Source organism: Pseudorasbora parva, chromosome 4 (assembly GCF_024679245.1).
Source record: "Pseudorasbora parva isolate DD20220531a chromosome 4, ASM2467924v1, whole genome shotgun sequence".
Taxonomy (NCBI): Eukaryota; Metazoa; Chordata; class Actinopteri; order Cypriniformes; family Gobionidae; genus Pseudorasbora; species Pseudorasbora parva.
This window is the reverse complement of record NC_090175.1, coordinates 44,762,137-44,779,371: the sequence shown is the minus strand read 5'-3', so window position 1 is coordinate 44,779,371 and position 17,235 is coordinate 44,762,137. Positions and strand designations below refer to the sequence as shown.

Here is a 17,235-nt window from a genome sequence, read left to right as displayed (position 1 = left end):
CAAATAAATGCAGCCTTGTGAGCACAAGAGTCTTCTTTCAAAGGGCTTAAAAAAAGTCTTACCGACCCCAAAATATTTGAAAGTACTTTTACTGGGAGTGTACAGCATCGCTCCATCGCCGCACCTAAACATTTGAATCGCAGAAAGCACACTTATCTACCTTCCATGTCTGGATATATACCTGGTTATAATGCTCTGTACATCATGTGATGAATTACTGCTGCCATGATCAACAGAAATCAAAACAAACATCTTTAAAATGAAATTCCGTGGGCAGTAATAGTGCAACATGAATTGCACCAGGTAAACAGTTTTGTGAAAAAGACACAATTTATAATAAACCTAATTTACATAGAAGCGAGTCTGCACTGAAACCAATAACAATGGTTTCACTCTCCAGATTAAACCGCAGGTGCTTAGTCCCAGGTTCTCCGCTGAAAAACCACATGCAAAAGTCACTGAACTGTAATGCCCCTTTGAATGTTTGTTTTGTCATGACCACATACTGTTGGGTCTCATGTAAATTCACAGAAAAAGCAGGAGACCATTGAGGTGAGAATGATATTGAAAATATAATCAACAACTGTAATAGTAAAATGGTGAAAACTGTAAAGCGCTTGTGTGTGCGTACATGTGATTTCAGTAATTTGCCTCCTGGGGGTTGTAAGCTGTCCGTTCCTCTCGCCTCTTTATATAACATGTTCATCCCTTATGAATGCCAATGAGGCATCTCATACACATTCATTATTTGGAGCAGAATACAACTAAAATTAAATTTCGTCAATCTTCTTAGACGCTATTCAGTCCAAGTGAACTCAATCAACAGCTGTTTTGTTCAAGTTATTAAGAACTCACAGACAATAAGAAAGAAATGCACACTTAATTTGTATTGAATCTGCATCTCTTTTTTTTCAAAGCCCTTGGAAACAGATTTAATCATATTTCACCTTCAAATCTCATTTTGAAACACATAAAAGGGTAAAATAAAGTGCAATAACCGAAAATGAGTACATTGTTTAAAAATAAATCAACAAACAGCAACAAAAAAAAACCCCTAAAGGGTGTTTTGCACTCAAAACACGTTTTATTATTAGTGGGCCAAAATGTATGAGCACAAAATGCAGTGAGGAATGAATATTCTTTTTATGGTCCTCAATCTCCTCTGATGTTTAGCTTCTTTCCCAGAGTTCGTAAGCTTTATAAGACCTCTCTGCTTTTCCAAATGAGAGTGGAGGTGCCAGAAGAGTGAGTCCTAACCAAAGCACTGACCTCATCCTTTTATGAAGATGTTCTATTTCATGGTAAATTTGATCCCAAAGCCTCAAAGACTGCCTCTGCCTGCCTCTACCCATTCTAGTCAAAAATTGATAGAAAATAGACAGAAAATAAAGAAATAAAGAGACAGAGACTGGGAGATGTAGTGACATATGTCCATACTTTTCTTCACAGAAAATAAATCAACTCCCCTGGACTCTGCCAAATGTCAATGGCACTAAAATTGCTGAGAAATAACATGAAAAGTGAACGGAGGGAAGGACAGTGATTTTGTTCCATCTCCCAAGTAAATATATTTCATTTCCCAAATAAGCATATTTGCATGTGTTCATCTTTTCATGTTTATTTTTAATTATTTTCAAACTCATTTCATGAGCCAGTTTAATTTATGATTTATGATGAAAAGAAAATCTAGGACATTAACATGACCTCTTATATAACGGAAAAATATTCCAACCTCACAGCAATCTTACAAACACATTGCATAGAATTTGTAAGAAAATATATCTTTGTTTTAGTTTAAGAAATCTTCTCTCCTACAGAATGCAACAAAAAAAAAGAAAAAAAAAGAAATAGTTATTTTGATGCTAAGCACCTCATACTGTGTAGGCCGTTCTGTTATCCTAGCGTTTGCTATCTAGAATCCAGTCAGGTTCTTCCATATTTTAAACATTTATGAGGGCATTTGTATGGGGGCCAACACAACAAAATGTAAAAAGCAAACACAAGTTCACAACAAAACAAAAAAGCCACAACAGAAAAAAAACAAGTCACAACACATCGGAAATGCTCCCGAACACCAGGGGGCTCTCAGTGTGTGGGGAAGTTAGTTTTCCTTGCCATTGTTCTATAGGGTGCGTCTCAATCAGCTCCCTAGTTCAGTAGTCCGGGCATTGTTCAGGGAGTCAGCCCATTGACTTATGTTCTGATCAGTGCATTGATTCAACAGTCTTAAGCCGCTTTCACACTGCGATTCCGGCAAATACACGGATAATGCGACCTGGCATTTGTTCCCGGGCCGCTAGATTTGGCCCATTCACACTGCCAGCGAAATACCGCAATATGTGCACTTTCACACATAACCCGTAACGGTCCCGGATCGAGTTGACACGTGACATCCTGATGTGACGTGTAATGGCGAGCGATCTCAGCTTCAGCGCGGATAGTAAGGAGCTCCGTGGTCTCGACTTGTGTCCAGTTTGCGCACATTTCTGCTTGTTTAATTTTAGTTTCTTTTGTATACGAACACTCTGCGTCTAAAACACAGACTAGCTCTTCTGGCACTGCAGGGTTGTATTATTGAAAATCAAGCTCTAGGAGTCGCACGGTAACTACGTACACATTGCGGCATTAGTTTTGGCTTTTGTTCACACAGCGCTCGTCCCAGATCGAACCCCGCAATGTTACTAGGTCCCTGACCCGGGTTCAATTTGGTAATCCATTCCGGGACGTGGTTGCTTTCACACAGAAGGCGACCCGGCAATGTTCCGGGAATATTGCGGGTCCGACGTGCAGTGTGAAAGGGGCTTTACAAAGTTATAAACACTTAACAATGGTTAAGTGTGTAACCATTGCATATCGACATGAAATATCTAATCACAATCACCTACATGCATTATAGCTGCATATTTATTCTCATGAATGCTTTTACCTGCTACCACGGTGCTTGATGCCTAAGGGAACGTCTGCCAGTTCCACCATGTAGTTGAAAGATGTAACTTGTATTAATTAAAATGACTTGTAATGTTTAAAAACATATATGTTAAAATTGACTTAGTGATACTGACTTAGTAATGCACAACATTAGAATTTGAACATTTATTAAAAAAGAAGGTAATTTTAATTCATCCGAATTGTGTTTCAAGCACTGATTGAAATTGGCTGACGTTCCCTTAGGCACCCGTGATAGCGAAAGCGTTCACGAAATATGCAGCTATAATCCATGTAGGTGATTTTGAATTGATATTTCATGTCAATGTACAATGGTTACACACTTAAAACGGATCATAGTGTTTATATCAGTGGTCCCCAAACTCGGTCCTGGAGGGCCACTGTCCTGCAGAGTTTAGCTCCAACCCCAATCAAACACACCTGAAACAGCTAATCAATGCCTTTATAGGCCCTAGTAAGACATTGATTATCTGATTCAGGTGTGTTTGATTGGGTTTGGAGCTAAATTCTTTAGGACAGTGGCCCCCCAGGACCGAGATTGGGGACCCCTGGTTTATATCTTTGCAAGACTGGCGAATCTAAAGAATAATGGCAATGGAAACCAATGGCACTTTTCCATTTCCAATACCAGCTCAGCTTGGCTCGGCTCGCTCTTTGCTCCATTTTCCATTGCAGATAGTAACTCCACTACCTTGCCGTCGTAGCGCCGCCGCAGGAAACTGCCGTTACGTAATCTTACACGCAACCCCCCACACACACAGGAGGAAATCGAGTGTATGTTGTTTTTGATCCTCAGGATGTGGCTGTTTCTCACAGCAAGAAGACAAACGTTGTTTCAATCTCTGGCCAAACTATTTAAAAATAACGGGGTTATTCAGGATACTCCGTCTGGCGTGTGCAATGTTGACATAGTGAATAGTGATGATTCACGTCACATTTTAGTATCCCCTCAGCTCACTCAGAATCTCACCGGAGGTGATACAAAAAAAATTATCTGGAAGCATCTGGAACTTTACAGTAGTGGTCGGGAGCATTTCCGTTGTGTTGTGGCTTTTCCGTCATGTTGTGGCTTTTTCATTGTTTTGTGGCTTTTTCGTTGTGTTGTGAACTTATCCATGCTTTTAAAATTTCATTGTGTTGTGCACTACTGGGCCACCGTACATTTTGATCATCCGAAAAATAAAGTAAAGCTTTTAAATTTAAGGTAATGCTTCAGTTATTACAGACTCACTTTATTTTTCATCGTTCATCTCCTATTGCCAAACATACTTTTCATGTCTCTCGCAACTGAAGAAACCTGCTGTCTAAATTCTGAAACGGTAATGTTTCATGTGTCATAATGGGATTGATGACAGCCATAAACACACGTGTTATTGGATTACTGCTATACAAGTTTGTTAACCTCTTTGGAATTAGATTTTTACATGAATGGCTTCTAAATTTGTGCATGTGGCTTATGAATCAGAACTGTCTTTGATTATCATGTAATTTATTACTATGAAATTATACTTTAGGAGCTATTCTTGCATAAATGCGTATAATCCCAAATGGGTTTTCTCACAACTGTATACACTTTTCCATACATGACACTATGAAGGGTTATTCCATATTGGCAGTTTACTTTCACTGTGAGATCTTTTTGCAGAATTGAGCCTCTAAATCATATTTTAATTTACTCAAGTGCAGTGGTCCATGCTCTGAATAACTGAAAACAGTAAATAATGTAACAATGATGATTAATAATAAACTTGCAATATTGATATTTTGCACTACATCATGTGGAAGAAAAAAATATTACGGCACCTCTTTTTGACTGGCAGGATCAATTTTAGTTAGGACCTAAACACAATCCAAAAGTTTAATTTGATTCATAACAGAAAAGATAAAAAAATAAAATAAATAAAACAAACAAATAAACATTTTTTTTTAACATTTGACTCACCATAGTACATGTAAACATGTCAATGAGAACAAAACAATAAAAAAGAAACATCATCAAGCATTCTTAAATACAAAATTCTTAAAATAAATGTTCTCTTTTTATTATTATTTATTAATGTTGTTATATACATGGCATAATCTTGTGCTTTTTTCCAAAAAAGAAACATCCAAGAGAAAAAAAAAATGGTTTTGTTTTCTTTCAGTTTATGGTATTATCTTTTTGACCAATGAACTAAAAGAGAGGAGAGGGTTCATTTCGGTCAGTTTTCCTAGCGGAGGTTAGTCTTACTGCACGTGGAGGGACAGTAGCAGGCGATGTGCTTTACTAACAGTAGCAAAGGCACCTTAGTATCTTCTTTAGAAAAACACGCGCTCGATTGCGGGTCGCCGTGTGTGTGCTCATTCATGAGTGCAGTCCAGCGTCCCGGGCACACATTCACAGTCCTCCACTGAGTCAGACGCTCATACAAAAATAAGAGGAATAAAACACACACACAAAAAAACCTCCAAAAAAACAAGAGAGTTTCTGCTCCATTTACAGATTGGGAAGATGTGGCTTCAACCGAGCCAAGATACAACAAATGATTCCTGATTTCTGCTTGGGAGGACAAAGAGGAAGAACAAGGAAGAGAATAGACAAGAGGAAAATGAAGGAGAAAAAGGTAAAAAAATAAATAAAGTGAAAGAGCGATATACAGTCAGTGTGAAAAAGATACTTTGATGACAGACAGACAGACACACAGACAGACAGACACACAGACAGACAGACAGACACACCGACAGGTATATAGACAGACAGACAAATGCAAGGCCAGATGGACAGACAGATGGTGTGGATAAAAGAAAGGCATTACAGAAAAATCTTAAGTAGGAGAAGAGCACAGAGGAACCAGAGGAGGAAGGAGAGGAGCAAGAGAGGGAAGGTGAAGGAAGGCCTTTCTGGTGCTGGGTGGTCCATGGCCCACCCACCTTTCTCAGCTCCAGAGACACACACTATTGGTGGTTTGGCAGGTGGAGGAGCTCTCTGCAGGAGACAGATAGAGCTTGCCGCTGGGACATACACACACCTCGTACACAGTCTGTTTGGGGTATGTGGTCCCTGGACCAAGCAATGGGTCCACGCTCCCGTGTGGAAGATTTCCAAGACGGATTGAGTTTGCGTTTAGAAAGATCTGAGAAGAGGAGAGTTGAGGAGAGAAGAGAAGAGCAGAAAAAACAAAAAAAACAAAAAAAAAAACAGACATTATAATCAAAGACTTGAGATAAATCTTGAGATAATTTAATGACCCCCTTTGGTGAACATCAAGATTTTAATGTTGTTTGTATGTCTATGTGGTGATTTAAATATGCTTTCAGACAAACCATGTAAAAATGTATAAGTCAACACCATTGCTTAATATTTTCTTCAGTGAACCAAAGAGAATATCAAAAACACTGACGCCACAAACTATCGTGTAACCAATCCCATTGGTGCATGATTGTCAACGAGTGGATCTCTGAACTGGTACGAGTGAGTGGAGGCGGGGCTCATTTGCATATTCATAGAACTGCGGAAGGTATGCATTGAAGTCACATTCTCACCGGAACACACACGCCCTCAGCCAGACTGAGTAGCAGAATAGCTGCTGCATGACTGGAGTGATTAGTTAGAAATAACACAATGTAACAACATTATGCTTAATAATTATTTACATTGATTTTGTTTGTATATCACATCACTTATTTTTATCTTAGCCTCTTTGGTAACCAATGACACAAATGTTATGGAAAGTAAACAAACAAACAAAGATATGTATATAGAAGACAATGTGCTACTTTTCATTAAAAGCAAACCATGAACATAAAAGTGCCCAAACTTGAAGAAACACCCAAGGTGGTAAATTATATAAAAAATTCTGACCATTCTACAATCTGGGAGCTTTAATTCATCCTAAAGGACACACATTTAATTTGCAGATATGGACAAGGAGCAAGAACATCACCAGGGACATGAACTACATTTCATTAAAAGTCTTTTTGCCCTTTGATTTATAAATATGTTGATTCCTGTATTTATCAGTTCTAAAAAGTCTGTTGGCTCTGACAGCTAGGAAAGGCCAAATAATCTTTACCATAACTCATACGCCGTGGGTGTGTGACAAAAACAAAGCAGGGAGAGAGAGAGAAGACACCAACAAGAAAGAACTAATTACTGTAAGTAATGGTATCTGAGGTGTTGACAGGGCATATCTCTATAAACATTTGCACAAACAAGCCCCCATGATGCTTTGCTGTCAGCAGGACATAGCGCACAGCCACTTTCCCTATCTGCCTCTTACTTTGTCTCTCATTGTTTGTCTCCCTCGCCTTTTGCTGCGTCAGTTTTTCATTTTGCTCTTTCCAAGCGCCCTGCAAACTTCAATATAACACTTATCAAATGTGAATTAGATTTTTTATTTATACAATCAACGTTTTTATACACGCACAGACCTCAGAGTGAATTGTACATGTCCCTACGTGAACTTCCGTACTTGACACATCTCTTGAATGCAAGTTTAATGCTGTAATGTGTTTACTATCCTACAACCAGCATTAAATATAACGTAGGGGATTTAAAGAACCTTTGTACGTTTATTCTTCTATAAGTGCAGTGGGTTCAAGGCTTTTTGTATGACGATGCATTTCAATAAAGGTGCAATGTAAAGGAAAAAGCCTTAGTCCATGATACAAAAAACAAAACAAAACAAAACAAAACAAAAAACGTGTGGGCAAAAAGAGGTAATGGGATTTATGGGTAAAAAGTGAGGAAAATATATAAAAAGGAAATAAACTTTAATTGAAATTTAAGGCCAAGGTCGACATAAAATCCAGTCATACTCCCTGAGGATTACAGAATACTTCAAATATACGTTCGCAGTCTATAGAGTGAGAGTGTATAGAGTGTTTACAGGTTAAACCTGAGCCTTGTTAAACCCCACTTGAGTGATGCAGAACATTGCACTTTCACATCTCCAATTACCCTCAAGCTGTTGACAAGCATCTAACAGTGACTCTCTGTTCCATAGAGTATTGGAAATTTCTAGAATGATATGAGATACATCATCTCCTCATGATTCTTGCCTTTATTTGTATTCACTTTTATTCCCATCATTTTCCCCAATGAAGGGCAGCAATCAAGGAAGCTTGATTCTGCAAAACAAAACAAAAAAAACAAAAAAATTCTGACCTTTTTCCTCACAACTGCAGGTTTAAATCTCACAATTCTGAGAGAAAAAAAAATCGAAATTGTGAGTTATAAACTTTTTTATTAAAAAAAATCTAAATTTTGTGAGTTATGTCATGTGAAGGGAGCAGTGTTCATTGACCTAAAAAAATGCATTTTCCTAGAGCCATATAGATATAATTTCCGTTTGTTCATTTAAAATCGCAGATGACTTAGCATATGTTTAAAATACTGTATCATCAGCATAAAGCTGCCCTTCAGCATCTGGACAACAACATGGCTTATAATTCATAAACTAACTAAAAAGCAACGGTCCTAAGATTGAGCCTTGATTTAAGCCCATTTTGTTTCTCATAAACAATGATTTTGTATCCAATTTTTACACACTGCTCTCTCACACTGCTCACCTTAAATATGGTGTAAACCACTCTACTGAATGTTTACTAAAATTAAACGTGCATAATTTAGATAAAATAATTGTGTAGTTAACTATATCAAATTATCTTACTTTAAATGTTAGGAAATGAGTTTTTTATATGCGTTTCTAATAGAAAGCAAAAAAAAAAAAAAAGGAAAAATTAGCGTTCATAATGGAGAAATAGAGAAAATATATGAGTTACATTTTTAGGTGTTGTTTTATATTCATGATGGGCAGCATCCTTAAAGGGTTACTTCAGCGATTAGCATATGGCTTTGTATCAGTGGAAATCCTGGAGTATATTCAAATTATTGTGCTTTCCCCCCTCATATCTCCCTGAGACAAGAGATTTATGCATTTTATTTCTGGAAAAATTCCTCCTATGATGCAAATTGACGATTTTTGCATCATAGGAGGAATGTTTGCCCAAAGGCTAAAGACTACAGCCAGCAGAGGGAGCCATTTTCGCATGTTTTGAATCCGCGCATGGGGGATGGGAGATAACTCTTAGCTGGCAGCTACAGGCACTCATTTAAACGGAGCTATGGTGTGCAATGTAAGTCTTTTAACTTCTCAAATTAATTTCTATGAAAGTTAAGCTTGTAAAGGGATGAACTGAAACGCGCCAGACTGAACTCGCGTTGTAAATGTATGCCGCGAGTGTAGCCGCGATTACCTCAGCTCTCATAACTCGTGCAGTTAGTGCTCAGTGCTGTGATACTCGCGCGGTGACTCACTCATTATATTGAACAGACATGTTCAGTTAGTGTCTTCTCTAACTCAGTCACTGTAATCAAGTTGGTGGCGTTGGGAATGGCACAGGGCAGCGAAGCATTCTGGGAATTGTAGTCTTTCATCCCCATGAGACAAAAATACATTTTCTCAGTCTAGAAGACACCAAATTCAAAAATAATTTCACATTTCTACTGCATTGATGACCCAGTTTAAATACAGATTCATCTTCCCAGCGCTGAAGTACCCCTTTAAAATACACAAGTAAGGCCATTAAGGTAGGCTATGTATTTTTGTATGTTATTTATTAGCTGAACGTTTTATAATAAGCAGCTTTTACTTTTTCAACTTTGATTTTTTTTTTTTTTTTCATCTAGAAAAGCCTTTCTAGCAACCCAAGATGCAAAGTAGCTTATGCTACAATATATGCAATGCAGTTTTTGACTAGAACCATGTTTTTTTGTACTGTCCTTTTAAAGTATATTATAAATAACTTTGGTTAATCTACTTGGATACCTTGTGGACTTACATCATACTAGTGATGCACCAGAATTATTATTATTATTATTTAAAATCAAAATTTAAATTAAACAGATGGCGATGCAGTCAAAAGTGCTAATCAATCGTCACTTTTTCTGTCAAAGATTAAGCTTCTTCAGTACATTTTAGGGCAAAATCTAAAATTTGCTTTTGCAGGTGCTACTTGTTATTTATGCAATGGAAAATAATACATTTTAATTGTGTCCAAAAGTGCTCAAATACTATGTTTTTTTAACCTACTGTACATCTGTGATTAATTACAATACTACTACCCACAAAAATAAAACATACATAAAAAACAATAAACATAAATGCAAATGTAAATAGTAATAAAAAAAATGCCATCATCGATTAGTTATATCAATCGATCAATTATTTATTTATCTAATTAAACATTCCACCTGAGCTTAGTACCCTGCTCTACATGTCCTTCTTGCTCTGTTCTCTTTAAGGAATTTGCATTTGTCCTCTAAATGCTTTTATCACTTTATCCCCTTCATTGCCAAATTACTAAAATTCTATTTTGGCATTCGGTTAGCCGACATGTCCTCATGCATTGTGTCACCTAATACCGGTGAGTGCCGCCTTGGCCCAAAACAGACCCTCAAATCCAATTCCATTTTAAACACGCTCCCGTTTTTCTGCCAAGAGACGGAATTCCGGAATTTTCTGAGATGTGGCATGGCTAATGATACCGCCCGCTGACAGCTATCATGACCCCTACTGAGAGACACGATGAGAGACAGGGACAGGGGGCCAAGCAGAGGGAACAAAAGAGAGAAAGAGACAAGGGAAAGAAGTCTAAACGGAAGTCATTTAGGTCATCTTATGAAGGGATTAAAGATGGCACCCTCCCCAAATGAAAGTGTCTGTATGAATTACTGTCAGTCAACCATGGGATAAAAACAGTTGGTGCATTGTTTACAAACCTCTTCCCGTTCTGGAAACACTACCGGGGAATGTGTGTGTGTGTACACTTGCATGTTTATATGTGTAGAGAAGGCCAATTATAGTCGGTCCAAACATTTTTTCATGCTTGATTTCTCCCATGTCACAGCTGGATGAGGGGAAGCAGCAAATGAAAATTAACAGGTGGAAAAAAGAGCTAAAGGTGGGGAGGATGGGATGGTTTTCGGAAATGCAGCTTATGTGAAGAGGTAAATGAAGGGCGGGGGATAGAAACACATACAGGTGACCCATCAGACTTCATGAGGTCATTCGTGTGTATCGCATACACCATTACCCTCTGGAGATGAGTAGAGTCGCATGCAATAAAACACAGACAGATTGCGGAGATCTCCAATCTCGTTCTCTTTTGTTCTTTTCTCTACGACCGTGACAATCAAACAATTCTAGTATGCAGTTGCTGCACGTATCATTTACTTCTGGACTTACTAATAAATCGATGGTTTGAGCGGCGCCCCATAGACCTGGGGCTGCATACTTGTCTTTCCCATTATTCTAAAAGAGTTAAGTATCATGCAAATGCCAATACAGCTGTTAGTATTTTCTCTTATTTTTTACATTCATATTTAGTTTATTTGGGTGTGTGTGTAAATTGTGTAAAGGGATAAACCAAAATGAAAATTCTATCAAAATGTACTATGCCCAACATTGTTCCAAACCTGTATGATGATCTGTGGAGCACAGAAGATAATTTTTAAATGTCCTGTTCGTCGCGATTCCATCTTTCAAACTTTAGTTAGTGTATAATGTTGCTGTTAGAGCATAAATAATACCTGTAAAATTATAAAGCTCAAAGTTCAATGGCAAGCGAGATATTTTATTTAACAGAAGTTCCATTTCAAAGCCTACAGCGAACGGCCGGTTTGGACTACACTCCCTTCAGGAATGACGTCACTAGAACCGTTTGTTGACTAACCCTCCGCCCACAAGAACACACAAAAAAGGGGGCGTGGTCTTGTTGCTCTCCCACGTGGAGAAGAGCGCACATTGAGCGTGTGCATCTCCCCGTTATGGTACGGGACCTTTCCGGGCAAAGTGTGCTAAGCTGCTGTCCAATCACAACACGGGAAGCGCTGGCCCAATCAGAACTCGTTACGTATTTCTAAAGGAGGGACTTCATAGATCAAAGAAATCATCAGGCTGTTTTTAGGACAGAGAAAACAGCGGTACAGATAAGTAAATTGTGTGAAAAATACTGTTTTTTTTACATGCGAAACATGAACTCATGTTACATTGCACACTGTAAACATAATCAAAGCTTCAAAAACACATGAAAAATGGGACCTTTAAAACATTTCTGTTCTTTGTCCGAAAAGTCAATGAATTCTAAATGTGTTCTAAATATTATGGACAAACATTTTAAACGCTGTTAAATTAATATTTTGGTGGGAACAAAGCTCAATACTCAAGTGGGTGATATACTAAAATGCTGGTTTTTGTTGCTTTAACTTAAAAAAGTAAGTAACCTGGTTACCTTAACATTTTGAGTTTATTGAAATTAAAAATTTGAGTTGATACAATGAAGGAAATTTGTTTAATAAATAGAAACTCAAAATATTATTGTATCTGAACCACATATAAAATGTGATAAGTCATGAAAATAACACAATTTGGCTGCGTCATCACAGATAAAACACACACAATTACCCAATATTACAAAATCTTTTAATAATATTTTAATAATGGTTGTCAAATCTCAAAAAATGTTCATTGTATTAAATCAAAATTTTAATTTCAATGAACTCAAAATTAAGGCAGCCAGGTAATTTTTTTCTAAATATTTTTTTACAGTGTAGAGTAACCTGGAAATATGTGTTCAATTAAAGCAGATGTGCTATTTTTCAGGTATCTAACTATGCACTTTTCAAAAGATTAACAAACTATTAGGCATCCTCAAAAAGAGCTAAACATTGCAAGTAGGACAACTGACTACAAAAAGACAGTTTAAAGAGGACCTATTACAACCCTTTTTAAATGATATAAAACAAGTCTCTGATGTCCATAGACATGCGTGTGACGTTTTAGCTCAAATACTCCAGAGATCATATTTATAAAGCAAGTTGAAATTGGCATTTTGGGGGTGAGCTGGTGCTCCCTGCCCACTTTGAAGAAAAGGGTGGAGCTTCAAGAGTTGATCCTGATAGGCAGGGCAAAGCAAGTTAAGGCAAGTTTATTTTGTAAAGCACATTTTATACCCAATGGCAATTCAAAGTGACGACAGCAACAACAAAACAGGACAATCTCACGCACAAAAAAAGGCAGAATTCAGTCATCTGTCTATACTGTAGATAATACATGCGTTTAGGAATTATGCAGATAGTAAGAATGGCGGGATAAATATAAGGACATAGCTCTGGTCTCCTAGTGCCTTCACGTGCAATCAAAAATCTCGTCACATTCAAATGCATGACTTCAAAGGGAGTTCACATTCAATATTTAATCTAGGAAACTCGTATTTATGATAATTCTGATAGCATATGAAGGCAGCATCAGGGAAAGCAAGCATAGACAATGGTAGCTTTATCAACATTAGCTGTACAGAGTACAAACAAGCTAGCCTAGAAATCTAGATGCACCCTAGCGGCAGCAAATCTAATCTGCCGTGAGTGTCGTCTAGCAATTATCAATACACTTCTGAGCTGTAAACGCCAAACTCTGGTCGGGCCAATCACATCGTGTATAGAGTCGGTGGGCGGGGCTTAACATAATGACGCCGAGTTGCGCTTGCGTGCTTCTAGTCAACACAGGAGCTGGCGAACGGCGGTCTTTCGAATCAGCTTTGACCGCGACTCTGGAAGACTTGGAGTTAAGCTTTTCTCTGAGAGAAGAACAAAGAACGGCACTGAAGTCATTCTTAAGAAGGGAAGATGTGTTTTGCCGACCGGATACGGAGAAAGTTTAATCTTTCAACTAGCTGTGCATGTGTGCACGGCGTGCACAGGGAGTTTGAAAGACAACTGTTTATCCCACCCCTCGGATTGAGCCCTGTCAATGGTGAGTTTCCAGACCAAACATCTTGATGTGGGTCTGGCTTGTCAGGCTACCAACAACCTCTTTCAGAAAGGCAATTTGGATGGACTCACAACATGTGAAGTGTGATACTTTGTCTGAATCATAAGTTTGCGCACAAATAGTTGGTATTGACCCAATCAACCTTTTTGAAAATCTAGCATTGAAAAGATCCTCGCCTGTGAAGCAGTCCGGAAGCAAACATATTAGACTAGCGATTTTCTTTAGGACATTTTCTTTGAAAATGTAATTTAACCATGCTGTCCTAAGCCACTCAGATGAAACATCGCAAAACATAACACCTGTAATGCCTTTTTTTTGGCGCAGACATTGTACAACTCCAGCTTCTACAGCAAGGATACAAAAATGGCGGGGATTCGCCCTATGATGACCTCATTGTAGGGGAAATTTGAATCAGCATGTTTGAAGAGATTGTTTTTGATTTTTAGCAGAATGAGTGTATTTTTACCTTTTTAGGCTTAATGTCTAATGTCTGCTATAGCGCCTCGTGTGGCCACACTCAGTATGCAATGTGAACTTTGTTGCATTATGAATTGCATTCTAACATATTTTAAAAAATGGTGTATATTTTCATTTGCATACTTGTGTGGTATATGGTTTGGTTCTTAGAAAAAAAAGAAAAAATAGTGTCAAACAAGGAGGGTTTAAAGTCTAATGCCACAGAATACATGTTAAGTGTTGCACAGAATTGCTTTCCCTTACGAAACAAAAATATATTGCAGTATATTGGAAAATTTCATGCAATACATTAGGCAATATATTCACATATATGGGAATTAATATTTATATTTTTCAATATATTGCAATATATTGAAAGCGGCAATCATTTGTATATTTTGCAATATATTACATGAATATATAATGTATTTTATAATACCATCAATATATTATTCCATATATTTACAATATATTAAAATATATTTCAAGTAATATATTGGTAAATATATTTTCCTTTCATAAGGGTTACCCTCTAATACTTAAAAAAAAAAAAAACACACACATAATGGTACTGCCTCATGATACCTACAGCCAATGTTCTGGTTAGAAGAATGGCATAATATGATATTTGTTTTATTATTAGTATTATTTATGAACAACCTGGCTAACACAAAAATCTGATTCAACTGACAAAATAATTAAGAGATAAGAGCAATGTCAGACGGATAAGCCCGAATGGAGTTGGCACAAATAAAAACACTCCAAAAGTGAAATAGAGCCCCACTATAAAAAAGTGCCGCTAAGCATGGCAGCGAGAAGTGCCATGGGACTCCATACTCCAGAATAATAGAAAATAAAACCTCACCGCCATCACGCAGAAACAACCCATGGGCAAAACAAACCACTGGCAGTAATCTGGCTTTTGGATTATTAACCTCTTAGGGTCTCCCCCCTCTCTGTTGCACTACAGGGCTTCTGATAGATTTGTCTGCTGATAGATGAGTCTGCTTCGGTGGCAGGGCTAGTTTAGGAGCGTTTCTCTCGTTACTTTGTCCCCATCACACACCCTAGTGGCTTTATTAAGATGCATTGGTTTAAGGGCTGGTCTCAAATGGACACCATATTGGAGCTTTGCACAAACAAATGAAACATTAGCGTACATATGCCTGCTTCAGCTCCCCTGTCTCCTCGGCTTGCCGACAGCATATGTATCTATATCCACCGCCTCATTGGCTGGCTGAAGTGAGAGGGAGTGTTCAGGTGGAGAGAATGGGGGATTTAATAGGCTCCACAGCTGCCATATAACACAAGCACAACAAGGAAAATAAGTACTTAATTTCATGCTTGATGATGATGATGGTGTATAATAAAAACTGATCTAGATGAGGGCTGTGCTGGGATCATCACGAGGACCTTTACATAGCACTGTTTTATATCTAGACATCCACGATACGCTTAGAGTAAGACACTAAACATCTAGGAACTTTACTGCCATACCATGGGTACAACAGGCGCAAGCACCTGAAAATAGGCTAACTTCTGTCAACATAACCAACTTGACAACCTGCTCAATAAACCATGGCCGCCCATGACCATGTCGCCCATTCAACAGTGTTCCTTCATTGGACCAGTTTTGATAGATACTGACCACTGCAGACCAGAAACACCCCACAAATCCTGCAGTTTTGGAGATGCTCTAAAACCCTGTTGTCAAGACATTAAAGTTTGCCCATCATCAAACTCCTTGTAAATCCTTATACTGGCCAATTTTTCCTGCTTCTAACACCTGCTTTTCTACGTGTAACTCTGAAGACAAAATGTTTACTTGCTGCCTAATATATCCTATCCACTAACAGGTGCCTTTAAGAAGAGATATTAGTGTTTTTAACTTCAGTGCTTGATCAGTGTAAATGCTAGCCTGACAAGCCAGACCCACATCAAGATGTTTGGTCTGGAAACTCACCATAGACAGGGCTCAATCTGAGGGGCGGGATAAACGGTTGTCTTTCAAACTCCCTCTGCTCGCGATAGGATAGCGCTACACCAACCGGAGCAACGACGGTGAAGGGGAGCTCGCTGACTGATTAAACATTCACCGTATCCGGTCGGCTAAACTCCGAACACATCTTCCCTTTTTAAGAATGACTTCAGTGCCACTCTTTGTTCTTTTCTCAGAGAAAAGCTTAACTCCAAGTCTTCCAGAGGTGCGGGCAGAGCTGATTCGAAAGACCGCCGCCGTTCGCCAGTTTCTGTGTTACTAGAAGCACGCAAACGCAACTCGGCCGTCGTCATTATGGCCCCGCCCACCGACTCTATACACGATGTGATTGGGCCGTCCAGATTCTGAGGAATACAGCTCAGATAGGAATTGAGAGTTGCTAGACCACACTTGCGGGCAAATTAAATTTGCTGCCGCTAGGGTGCGTCTAGATTTCTAGGCTATGTAAATGCTGTACTTTTGAACTTTTTACTCATCAAAAAAACCAAGCAGAACTGTCTTAAAGGTGGGATAAGTGTTATTTCAAAACCATTTTAGAAAAAGGACACGGGCCAACTGGAATAACAAACTTGTAGCCAATCAGCAGGTAAGGGGCGTGTCTACTATTGATGGTGAGAAGAGCGCTCGCTCTCGCTCTGTGCACATCATTATTCAAAACACACGAGTAACACATGACGGACATTAGCTGAGAACTAGCCTAATATATGCTGCTTGACTATGTCGTGTGTCATGTTCACTTGTTAGTCCATTTGCGATCGTATTGTGGCTCACTTCAGCGATGATAAAGACCCGTTCATTTCCACACCGTATGGAGCATCTAAATTTCCTCACTGTGTGCTTCAAGCATCAGCTCACACAATGTCTCCGACAAGTAAAATACTATACTCCTAATATATGTTTGTTTACTCTTTTCATGATCTATATAACCCTTATCCAGTCATAATTGTAATATGTCGTTAGCTGGACTGTCGTGCTTGTGTTCTATAGAGTTGTTCATGAGAACAGTTTGATCGCTATCTCTAA

At 38.4% G+C, this 17,235-nt stretch overlaps 1 protein-coding gene across 5 annotated transcripts in view; it reads right to left on the bottom strand.

The window, feature by feature from the left end:
- Positions 1-3,507: 3,507 nt before the first annotated feature.
- Positions 3,508-17,235, bottom strand: part of LOC137073435 (zeta-sarcoglycan) — a 438,962-nt gene continuing 425,234 nt past the window's right edge. For all 5 annotated transcript variants that reach the window (XM_067441929.1, XM_067441932.1, XM_067441928.1 and 2 more), the window contains one exon: positions 3,508-6,059. In XM_067441929.1, coding sequence (XP_067298030.1) covers positions 5,862-6,059 — 198 coding nt within the window. In that variant the 3' untranslated portion in view covers positions 3,508-5,861. The remainder of the gene's footprint in view (positions 6,060-17,235) is intronic.